Source organism: Stegastes partitus, unplaced genomic scaffold (assembly GCF_000690725.1).
Source record: "Stegastes partitus isolate 25-593 unplaced genomic scaffold, Stegastes_partitus-1.0.2 Scaffold1860, whole genome shotgun sequence".
Classification (NCBI taxonomy): Eukaryota; Metazoa; Chordata; class Actinopteri; family Pomacentridae; genus Stegastes; species Stegastes partitus.
Window position 1 is genome coordinate 93,057 of NW_007579591.1, and position 12,229 is coordinate 105,285.

Below are 12,229 nucleotides of genomic sequence, written 5' to 3' on the forward strand. Positions count from 1 at the left end.
TCTGTTACACCACTTATCAGGTACCTATAATGTAGTGTTGAGCTCCCTGTTTTGCCTCAAGAGTCTTCACTGTACTTATGTAATTTACACTGTAAGCATCACATGAGCTTTATTTCCAAATACATAAATACTATTTTAGCAACTGTTCCAGGTTTTTAATCAACTGAAGGCTACATAAAACACAAATTATTCTGCATATGAGCTCTCATGTGCTTCTACGTTACATATGATAATCAAATGAGAACAGTGAGACGAGAGTTTTAAAAAAATAAAAATAAAATTTGAGTATTTTTCGCTTAGTAAGGTGTCTAATTTTTTTGTGTGTGTGTCAGATTCTGCCACATTTTATGCTAAGCTTAGAATTTCAGGGTTTAATCGTTATCAATCCACATTCAGCGTACCATATTAACGACAATTTGGTCCAAATCTAACTGGAAGCTGTAGTTTCCAGAGGGGACCTGAAGGCATCGTAGGCTTGATTGACGGTTGGCGGTCGTCAGTGAAGGAGCCAACTGCCAAATTAAAAATGTCCGACTGGGAAGATGAGTACGACCAGGACGGCGTTGCGATCCAGAAGCCCGCTGCCAAATCAGCCCCGACAGAGAGGGAAGCGCCGTGCGATGACCGTCAAAGACAAAATGTGTTTTTCGGTGTGAGAAATTGCAGCCGGTTCGGAGCCTATAATGACAGGAGAGCTAATGATAGCGGCAAAGGATCCGAGTACGAACGTCGGATAGACGGAGGCGACCGTGGAGGTTCAGGACGAAGACGGACTTTCGACAATGAAAAGTCGGACTCTTCTCGGCCTGTGACTTTCACCGTGGAAAATGCTTTAGTTGGGAGGATAATTGGTATGTCTGTAACGTTAAAATATGACTTTCATTAAGGCTAGCTTTACCAAACACGTCGCAAACCTAGCTAAATCGCATTAGCCGTTTTGCTAATAGCGTTAGCTAGTTATGCTAAATCAGCGGACATTAGCTTAGCATGGTGGAGTGACGGCTACCAATGTCTATAAACTGTGCCACTGTATGACTATGTCCAGTGTGGTATGACCTCTGCACTTGTGTTTCCACATTGGAAATAGCGATGTGAGTATTTTTTTTGGTTAAACTCAAATGTATTTAATCCTGTGTAAAGGTCGTGGAGGAGCCAAAATCCGTGAACTTGAAGAGAGCACCGGTGCAAGAATCAAGGCAAGTTGGCTGAACTAAAGCAGCAACTCCTCGAAAAAGTTGCTGGTGCTGGAAAATGCTGAATTTGTAATCGAAATCCTTTGTTTCTAGTCCCCAGTTTTATTTATATGGCTGATAATGTTAAGACAGCTATGTTTGTCCAAGGCTCTGAGGAAGAAACAAGTAAGCATTACTCTTGGTCCAAATTGACTAATGTAGAAAAAAACCAAATCAGAGTACTAGCTGTTGTCAGTGTTTAATTGTGAGCAAGATAAGTCACCATTTTGTTATTATTGGCACTAGATTTTACAGCTTTAATACAGCGCTGTGGATACTTTGCATATTTCTTCCTTTATTTAGGTTTTCCCTAGCCTCAAAATGATAAAAACTGACGTAGATAACGCGACTATTTTTATAATCAGTTATATTACTTTGGGCTTCATTCAATATGTTATCAGAATGGGTGGTTGCCATGGTGATGGCGGTGTGCATAGACACAGCGGCCCCTCAGAAGACAACGAAAGTGAATGTTTTGAGTGTCTTGTCTATCCCAGAGGTTCATTCTGTACAACTTGCGGCCAGGAGACTTTGCTGGGCGTCAGGACAGTGAACGGCGCTGGAATTGCGGCGATCGTTTGTGATGTGAACATACTACACCAACATGGAGACTATGCCGGTACGAACGTAAACAAAAGAGGAAGAGAGCCGGGATCCATGCTAGGCTACAGGCTAACCCCGTCCAGACCAGCAGGACCGTCCTCCTACTCTCCAATGTCCGCCCCCTTGACAACAAGCTGGACGAGCTACATTTGCTGAGAGAAACCTGCAGAGAGTGGAGGGACTGCTGTGTGTTTGCTTTAACAGAAACATGGCTCCATGACAGCATCCCAGACGGACATACAGCTGGAGGAGACAACATTATTCCAGGCGGACAGATTCAGATTTCTTTTATTGTCATTGTAACCAGTACAACGAAACATAACGAAACGACAGACAGACAGCTAGCTAGCTCTGGGCAGCATCTGAAGCTTCACCATCGTGACACCATTGTGTGTGTCTTTGTGTCCCTGAAGACCTACCAGGACCTGAGGAGGTTCGCCATTTTGTGGACACGTGGATGCAGCGCCCCCTTCAGCAGACAGCGAGCGTGAACGTTTAGTGTCTTCTCCCAGACGTTCATTCCGCAAACCTTACTAATTAAATGGTCCTGAAGAAACGCTCTCTCATCTGTCCTGTACTACTGTGTATGTACAGCAACATGACAATAAACTGGATTTGATTTGATTTGATGATGTTCAGAAACAACACAAAGTGCATCAGTTTCTGTCCAGTATGGTACAGACTCATTGCTTTTACTGCTAATAGTTGCTGTTGTGCATAGACACCTACCAAAGGCCCTTTCTGAGACAGCTAAAACCCCGCTTTACTTATATAGGATGTTCCTTTTATGCCCTCTGTGTAACTCTGTTGTTTTACGGATAGATAAATAAGGGGGATTATGAAGGTGAGGTGGTCATCTTTGGATCCTCTGATGCCCAGCAGAAGGCCAAGGAGATGATTGAAGAGCTAGTGGAAGATGGTGGCTCTCGTTTTTCTCATGGTATGAAATAAGTGTTTTGTATAAAATGTTAATCTTGAGCTTAATAATTGAGCTCCATGTCGTTGACTGTCTCGAGGCCAATGGCATGTTTCTGTGATCAGATGTATCTCATGACAGTGAACCTTTTGTATTCAACTAGAAACAACATTTACTGAACTGTTTTTTATGTTAAGGCATAATTTAGGCAACGTCAGTTGAAGTTGGGTGCTTATGGACTGTTAATTGGTATAATTAGCTTTTGTCCCACAAATATTAATGCAAAGTTCTTTTTCTGTTTACTGCTACTGGGCTACACTTATGCACTGCAGTTTGTAAATGACATAACATTTTCTGGAGCATACTAATCTGCTTCTCAGGCACTGGTAGAAGACCAGACTATGGCGGAGGAGGTGATGGACCAGTAAGAAATGGCTCTGTCTGGTCCTCTGCAGAATTACAGGCCGCAAGTGTCGTCTCAGCCCCACCATCCATAGACTGGAACACCATCCGGGAGAACAAGGACAAGTATGAAGAGCTCAAGTGGAAGGGTGAGGCCTCAGATGTTGTCACAAATGTGCATAAGCGGCACTTTACGAATGCTTTAACAATGATATGGATTTGACATTAAACAATGACGACAGGTCAGAGAGGTGATGAGTGGGAATCGGGACTCTTTTTTCTTATTTGGGGTGTTTATTGGATGTGCAGGTGAATAACTCTGTAATATTTGCAACTTCTCTCAGACGTCCCACCCATGAAGAAGAAGTTTTACATTGAGGCAGAGAGCGTGTCCATGCTTATAGCAGAGGAAGTCAGTGAATGGAGGTAAAGCTGAAATTGTTCCATATTTTCGTCACCCTGTGTGTGAGAAAAAAACAAAACAAAAAAACCCACGTTACTACCTAGTACATAACGTGTACTGCCGTAAATACCCACATCATATTATATGCTAGAGCTGCACTCCAGTGCCTCAAACTGGGATCGCTTCTGCAGGTGTTTTTTGCACATTTGAAAATGTTAACCTAACCTAAGCCCTCTAGAAACCTCAGGAGAATCCTGTTGTAGATGCTCAGCCTTAGTATGAAGTTGTTTTGGCAGGTCTTGTGCCGTCACAGTCACTTCAGAAAGTATTCAGACTTCTTAACTTTTTACACACTTGACTGAAACAGATTTACATTTAAATTGATAAAGTGGCATTTTCATCACATGAATCTACACTCAGTAACCCATAATGACAAACTGATAACCTGTTTAGGAAGACATTATTAAATAGTTTATAATCAAAAACTGAGATCTGTCATTGGCAGAAGTATTTAGATCCTTTCTGTAACACTCCCACGCTGTGGTCACATTCTTCCTGTTTTCTTTAATTGACATTGATGGACATTCCCTCGTGGCAAATTGAAAGGACTCAACAAAGTTTATACACACACCTGTGTATGTAAGGTCCCACAATTTCCTCTACATGCCAGAAAAACACTAAAACATGAAGGAATTGTCTACAAACTGTGGTGATAATATTATAAAACAGCTAAATCTGAGGCTGGACTGAACATCTGTGGAGAGACCAGCAGGGGGCAGTTTAGACACTTTCATTCAGCCTGGCAGAGCTGACCAGGATCTGTGACAAAGAAACTCTCCAAATCCGGGTGTGCAAAATCTGTAGAAACGTATCAAAGAAGATTTGAAATCTTTATTTTCTACCAAAGGAGCTTCTACAAAGTAATGCATTAAAAGTCTGAATACTTTTTGTAAATGAGATGTTCCAGTTTTTGATTTTTATTAAATTTCTGAAAGCATGTTTTCACTATTATGGATTATTGAGTGTAAAATGATGGCCAAAAATGCAGATTTTTTATCACTTTAACTTTAAATCTACAACATTCTGGAAATTGTTTAATTGATTTCTCTTGTTCAAGTTTGGGATTTCAAGCAAATTGTTATAAAAAGCTTCCTGAATTTGTTATGTGAGGTTTTATTTGAGAGGTATGAGTTTTGTTTCAGGTAATACATGACAGTAGAAGACTAATCATCACATTAAATGCTTCAAATGTCAGATTTAGTTAAGTTTATATGATTTGCATTAGTTTTTGGTATTGAAAACTGTTTTGGATTTGCGATAAATTTATAATATATTGCTTACTTCTAATGTGTATTTGTGGTGTTTTGGGAAATTATCTTACAAAAAGTGTTTTGTGTCATTTTCAACTTTCCAAATCTTAAATTCCTGCTCAGTATTTCTACAACAAACACTTTTCCCTCAGACAGATAGGTGGCGCCATTTATCCTCCTCTTTGGGAGTCATCTCAGTAAGTCTGTCTTTAACCCTTCAGATACAGACAAGCCTGCTTGATTTGGGATTTGTCAGCGGTTTTCAGTCATAAAGGTCTCAAAATGAACTGTCTCTGCTTCAATGTCAGGCTTACAAATTCCTTTTGCTTACATTTATTTTGCATTGAAAACGGTTCTGCATGCTGCCCAGTGAAAAATGAACTCCAGAAATGCAGCAAATAGAAAAATAAACAAGAGCTCTAGGATGCTAGGGAGAGAAATGGGCAGGAGTAGGATGACCAAGGACGTTACAGAGAGACAGACTTAACGTAGGTATACTCTTATTCATTGGACTGCTGTTGTTTTTATATTTTTATTCAAGGTTTGAAGGTAACATTTAGGTTTTGATATGTAGTGAGTTTATCCAAATAATGCTTATTTTGAAGTTGGCTGTCGGTCAGTGTTCCTTGTTGTCTTGCATTCAATCTGAAAGCCCTTAATTTAACAGCATCCGTTAGTCTTTCTCTCCTACATGTGTTCGTTATTTCTGGATTTTGAATGTGTTTTTGTGTTTTTTCCGTAACCACAAAAAATGGTCATGTTTAGAAGACTGCATAGTTTTGAGCTAGATGTGATCTCTGAAACATAAGCTATAGCCGATCTCATTGTGTGTTTATTTTTATCCAGCATGGTTTTGTGGTTTCTAATCAACCACTCTACATTTCAGGCAGTCCCATCATGTTCTTCTTTGTGTTACATTTTACCACAGGAAGGAGAACAACAATGTCTTTGTGGATGACCTGAAGGAGGAAGGGGAGAAGCGGACCGTTCCTAATCCCTGTCGTACCTTTTTGGAGGCCTTCGAGCTTTATCCAGAGATCATGGAGAATATTGACCGGGTTGGCTTTGCCAAACCAACCCCCATCCAGGTATGACCCTGACCCCGGCAAAGCTTTATGTTGCAGCTATTGTCTTACAGCCATTCTTTAATGTATTACTTCTACATGATTTAGAGTCTTATTCTCTACTACAGTGCGATGTTTATTAGGTCAACACTGATTTTAAAAACACGTTGCATGTGTCTAATAAGATACTTCTGGATTAGAACAATTCTGGCTGCTGTTTACTCCTCAGTGACAGTTTGTTTAATGTTTTTCTGAAACCATAAAAAGCAACTTTTTACCAGAATTGCAGTTCATTATGATGAACGATGCAGTACACATAAACTCTGGCGAAACTGTAGGAAAATAGCACAAAGTTCAGCTAATAAACTACACAAAGTATTGCTTTCAAAGAGACTCAGACATAATTGAGAAAAAGTTAATACTTGAAGTTAATCACTGTTATCAGTAATGAGTTGAGTTCTTTTCTGTGTAACAGTATTTTCTTGTAAACCAGTGAGTCACATTTCCTCTGTCTTGTGAATGTGTCCTGGATTGTTTTTAATTACCACTTTGAAAAGTTCTCATCTGACTTTGGAGCAAAACTTTCCATGTCTTTTATTGTATGTGGTTGGATGTTGCAAAGACAGATGCTTCTGTCGTGACAAGTCCTGTTCACCATACGTGTTGCCACGGGCAATTCCTGTGATTTGACTACGATCCATATTTAGAAATACCAACGTTAACATAAACCCTGATGGGAAATCGAGCCTTTTTTTTCATCTCTGGTTGCCTCCCCAAAATGCAGAAATGAAAGGAAAGGTGTTGTATCTTTAGGTACATGTATGAGACACCCAATGCTAGATGGCACAGTGTGTGTAGACATAAGTTACCAAAAAAATAAAAATCATTGATAAGTTTTGCACACGTAGTACCTCTTTAATTGAGAAGCTTCTGAACCTAATCTTTTTATGGACACACAGTTTTTTTTCTCCCTGATGTTTGGTTTCCACAAAGATTTTTTTTCTCTCCTGTAAATTGACATTAGAAAAAGGCACATTTTTATGTTGCCTTCTATTTATTTAGTCACTCAATAGTGACTGCAAGTTTGGCTTATTTTTGTAGATCACTACAACAAAAGATATCTAGAATGCAGACGGGCATGTTTCTGAGACAAAGAGTGAGCCAGTAAACGTGTCGGATAAGAAAAGCAGCAGCCAGCACATAGGTCGTTTTAGTGGCAGACTTTGGGTAGTTAATAGATTTATTTTTCATCTCACATGTACTGAACCTAAACTGCAGAAGTAAAAAACTTTAAAGCATTCAGATATTAATTTGTATAATATTAAAAGTACAGATTAGATCAATAAACATGCATCTGCAGTGATAAACTTTTGGGTATTTTTCCGTAGTTCATCACAGGTGAGACGTGTTTCCCAATAGACCAGCGTCAGTGCAAAATTCAGACTAATCTGCTGCAAAAGGAGAAACGAAACTCCATCGTCTCCCTTTCAAGTTTCACTTTCATTTCATGAAAAGACGGTTAGTCAGATTGAATGTAATATTACCGGTGTGTGGTTTTAATTAGCTGTTCAGTATTGCGCAGCTACCAGCGAACAAACTGCTGCCCTACCCTGTGCCGACCTGTTTAGCCTGTTCTTTGCATGCCTTAGGCTAAAGTGGTATTACTTCTGTCTTCATCAGGAAATAGCTCTATCGTGACTAACCTCTGAAAATTACAGCTTTGAAGTGTCAGTAGTTCAAATTTCTCACTTTGGATTGAGCTCTGAATCCAGCTTTTAGACTGATATTGTCTCATTTTTAGACAGACAGCGTATGTAATACCAACATTTTGGTCCAAGTTTGTTTAATTGTGGATTTAATTTCAACATAAAATAGTGTGATTTTATTATTTTTGTCCAAGTTGTTATGTCTCCTGAAGGCCTCACTTGCTTCTGGAGTTCTAACGTGTAAAATTCTGAATTAACTGTAATTTAACATGATTTTGTCTTAAAAATGACTCTCGGTACAATGAAACAATAAATCTTTGCTCACATTTACAGGCTATCTTGTCACAGTCTTCTTTTAATGCTAACAGTCTTTTCTATTTTTTGCATTTCCTTTAATTTTCTCTTGCATAATAACGGTGCTGTTTAGCTTCATACCAAATGTGGTTTTGTGCACGTACATATTTTTCTGTTTGAAGAAAATCCAATGATGTTTTTGATTGCTTCCTCACCAGTCTCAGGCGTGGCCGGTGTTAATGAGTGGAGAGGACCTGATCGCCATCGCTCAGACGGGAACAGGGAAGACGCTGGCCTACCTGCTGCCAGGGTTCATTCACATGGATGGACAACAAGTGTGCGTACAGGATCAGTTGATTACTTTTCAGCACGTTTTTTCCACCTTAAGGCACCCTGATGTGTAATTGGTGTCATTTTCTCATATAGTAAAAGCACAGTTTGTTTTCATATCGTACAGATCTAAGCAGTGAATATAATGATGCATGTTTATTTCCTAAACTCTTTTTGTCTTGTCTTACCTGACAGCCCTAGAAGTGAGCGCGGTGGTCCAGGCATGTTAGTGCTGACTCCTACCAGAGAGCTGGCGCTGCAGATTGAGACGGAGTGTAACAAGTACCGCTACAAGGGTTACAAAAGGTCACAAGTCACTAAGGATGATTTTAAAATCAATTAATACTTCCAGTATAGATCCAACATGTTAATGACTGTTGCTTTCTCTCAGTATCTGTATCTACGGCGGAGGTGACAGGAGAGGCCAGATCAACCTGGTGAAGGGCGGGGTGGACATAGTGATAGCGACACCGGGCCGACTGAATGACCTACAGATGAATGAGCTCATCAATCTGCGCTCCATCACCTACTTGGTCAGCTGTTTGTCTGCATGCACTTGTTTTGTTGAAAGTTAGGATTGTTCAACTGTCTATGATGAACCTGCTTTTAGTTCATTGACTGTTTTTTTTGTCTTGAAATATCTGTGAACAAGCTGTTGTCAGTGGGTTTGTGCAGGTCTTAAATTTTGCAGAAACTAGAAAAAGTCCTTGCTTGGTTTTTACGTTATTTGTGTGGGAGAACAGCTGTTGTTCTCAATATTGCTCTGATCATTGGGGAAAGGTGCTTGACGAGGCCGACCGTATGCTAGACATGGGCTTCGAACCTCAGATTATGAAGATTCTTCTGGACATCCGGCCAGACCGACAGACCGTCATGACCAGGTACAATTTAAACAAACGGTCATTACGTGATTAACAGAATTCCTGAGATCCAGTGTAAAACCAGCCAACGATGGTTAGTGTCCATCACAGTCTGTTGAAAATGTCACAACACACACATGTAAGAACCTCTAGAGATATGTTTCATCATAAATAAAAACTGATTGATGTCCATAGTGAAGTTATATATGATCTGCCTTGTAATATTATAAAAAAGGGAGCTTGTACAGAAAATTCTGTTCCGACAGAGATTGTCTTCGAGGTGTTGCAGAGTGCTCAGTTTAGATGTTAAAAAAGCGTCCTGTTTTGGTTGTTAACTTTGATGTTTCAGTGCCACCTGGCCCACCGGTGTGAGACGTTTGGCCAAATCCTACCTAAAGAATCCCATGATGGTCTATGTGGGCACCCTGGACCTGGCAGTAGGTGGAATGTATTCAGTCTTTTGGTACATGTGTTAACTGTCTACGTGTTTTTGATGATGGTGTGTGTGCAGTATAAGCACAAACATTTTAACGCTTAACTCAGGCATTTCTCTGTTATTTAGCCTTTGTGAAAAAAACTTTATTTCTATTTTTTTTTTTTGCCCCCCTTGAGTTTTATTTAGATGTTTTGCGTTCACATTTTAAATATGTGTTCATGCTATCTGTGTTTCTCTGGGTCTCAGGCAGTTAACACGGTGCAGCAAACGGTACTGATCGTTCATGAGGAGGAGAAAAAGGCCTACGTGTTTGACTTCATCAGAAACATGCTGCCCCAGGATAAAGTCCTCATCTTTGTTGGCAAGAAGCTTATGTGAGTGTCGAGCTGCTTGTAAACGAGGGCCACAGATGTTTGCAGATGCCAGTCAGATACACACTGACATCAGCAGTTATTCCTACCTAGAACAGTTTCCAATGTGTATGCTTGTGCTTCGATTTGTATTTGATATTAGGGCTGACGACCTCTCCAGTGACATGTGTCTGCAGGGTCTGGCTGTGCAGAGTCTCCATGGTGACCGTGAGCAGTGTGACCGTGAAGAAGCTCTCAAGGACTTTAAAGAGAGTACGTGAGATTTCAAAGCCTCCAGCAGAGGATTCAGAAATTTCACGTTAAGCTGGTGTTCTTGCTTTTGCCTACAGACTGTGCATGTATAAGCTGAAGCACCTAATTGACAAGAGAATGTGCTTGTAGGTCGAGTTCGTATCCTGGTCGCCACAGATTTGGCGTCTCGAGGTTTGGATGTCCATGACATAACGCATGTCTTTAACTTTGACTTCCCGCGCAACATAGAGGAGTACGTGCATCGCGTGGGCCGCACCGGCCGAGCAGGGTAAGGGTGTGTGGGCATAATGACTGCTGCATTCTTCTGGGGTCACAGGATTGAAGGTATCACCAAAGTCTTGCTGTTGTTGAGTCAGATTGTCATGTTGTTGTGTTTTTCTCTCAGACGTTCAGGTGCTGCTGTTACCCTGGTAACAAGAGATAACTGGAGAATGGCCCCTGAGCTGATTCCCATCCTGGAGCGAGCAGGACAGGTTAGCACAGACATGTGTTCACACAAAGTGTTATTATAATTAAGTATGTTTCAAGCTATTATGTATTCTGAATCTGTATTTTGCACTGAGCCTATGATTCTGTTTCATGTTTTCCTGCTAAGAACAGCATACGTCCTTGAAGATAATGTGGCCGGTGAGAACCGGTTCACACACTTGGAGATAGCGGAAACTCCTCTATTCTATCAGATACGATTGTTACTTTAGCTACACGCCGTACCAACAACATCCACACATGTTGCTTACCAAATGTCAAGGACGTGGACAGAGCGCAGAAGAGGTGTGCATGTCCACGCCATTGGTAACTGGCCAGTTAAACTCGGGAGCGCACAAATCTTACCTATGTTCAGGGCAGGCCAAGAAGATATCTGTAACCTGGAGCCGAAAAAACTCAGTTCAGCTGGACATGAGATTCTTCTCTGTCCCTCTGAATCCAGCGCTGCAAAACTTTACCTGTGACCTAAATAAATTCTACATCTGAGAACTGAAGATTTCTCCGACTTGTTCTTGGGCTTCCAACTAAAGAATCGGGTCTAACGATGTTTGTGATGAAAAGTCCATTGAAAGTATGAATGTCAGGCATCCAGTGTATACCTTGTGTTGTTATACAGTCAATAGGAGTTTCTTTTAATAACAAGTAAACTGCAGAAGGCTTCTTAGGGTATTATTACATAGGACACGATTACAAAATGGCTTGTTTGATCTTAATCTGTTGATTTTGGGGTTTGTTTTTTCTTATATAAATCAATTAATGACACTAGATAATAAAAATTACAATAGATTTAGGTTTATTTCAGAGATTGTATGTGCAACCAGCAAGCTGAGATGAATAGTTGAATCAGCGCGTTATGGTCGACTTTTAATCTGTCATATTTTAAATGGATCTACTGTGACTTTGTAATGTTTTAACTGAACTGAATCCTGCTGCAGGAGGTCCCCGAGGAGCTGATCCTCATGGCAGAGAGATACGAGAAGCACAAGAGGGAAAAGGACATGCGCGATCCAAGGGGAGGACAGGGACGAGGAGGAGGTGGTGGAGGAGGAGGAGGATGGGGGAGAAGAGATGGCGGAGGAAGAGGCGGCAGGGATCGCGGCCAGAACTGGGGATTCTGATACATGACTGTTGGTGTAAGTCTGCATAATGTTTCCTACACAGGTTAACAAAAGGGCTCGTGTATGGAGGTATGAGTGGACAGATAGTTACTTAAATGCCACACTTGGACACAGAAGAGTGAGTGGATGGTTATTAGATAATTTAATTTGTGTGGTATAATTAATCTGATTCAAATGTAATAATGTTCTCATGCTTTTTTCTCAACAGGGTGAAGCGGGATCTGAAACTGCCTGTGCTGTCCTTTCTTTTGAGTGTACATTTCAGTTCATTCTATTTTGTTTGCAAAGTTTTTTGTTTTGTTTTATTTTTTTGTGGGACTCATTATTTGGTGGCAGATAGACCTCTTAGTGTTGTCCTCTCATTTTAAACATGTTTGAAACTCACAATTCTAACAATTCTTTTTCTGTCTGAAACTCACCAATTTAATCTGTTCTGTTGATCACTC

The 12,229-nt window shown here is 40.5% G+C and overlaps 1 protein-coding gene across 1 annotated transcript; it reads left to right on the forward strand.

Annotated features, from left to right (window-relative positions):
- The first annotated feature begins 526 nt into the window (after window positions 1-526).
- On the forward strand, window positions 527-11,783 carry ddx43 (DEAD (Asp-Glu-Ala-Asp) box polypeptide 43). The gene is made up of 16 exons (XM_008302713.1): window positions 527-851; window positions 1,141-1,196; window positions 2,658-2,775; window positions 3,132-3,302; window positions 3,498-3,579; window positions 5,795-5,954; window positions 8,149-8,267; window positions 8,456-8,566; window positions 8,652-8,793; window positions 9,041-9,141; window positions 9,470-9,557; window positions 9,803-9,930; window positions 10,070-10,179; window positions 10,309-10,447; window positions 10,565-10,652; window positions 11,601-11,783. The coding sequence occupies exons 1-16, from the start codon at window positions 527-529 to the stop codon at window positions 11,781-11,783; spliced, it is 2,121 nt and encodes a 706-aa protein (XP_008300935.1).
- The last annotated feature ends 446 nt before the right edge of the window (window positions 11,784-12,229 follow it).

Bases quoted from the DNA above. Each gene is read 5' to 3' on its own strand.
- ddx43 (XM_008302713.1), top strand. From the start codon at position 527: ATGTCCGACTGGGAAGATGAGTACGACCAGGACGGCGTTGCGATCCAG. The intron at 3,580-5,794 runs GTAAAGCTGAAA...ATTTTACCACAG, and splicing joins GAGGAAGTCAGTGAATGGAG to GAAGGAGAACAACAATGTCT. The intron at 8,268-8,455 runs GTGCGTACAGGA...CTTACCTGACAG, and splicing joins CACATGGATGGACAACAAGT to CCCTAGAAGTGAGCGCGGTG.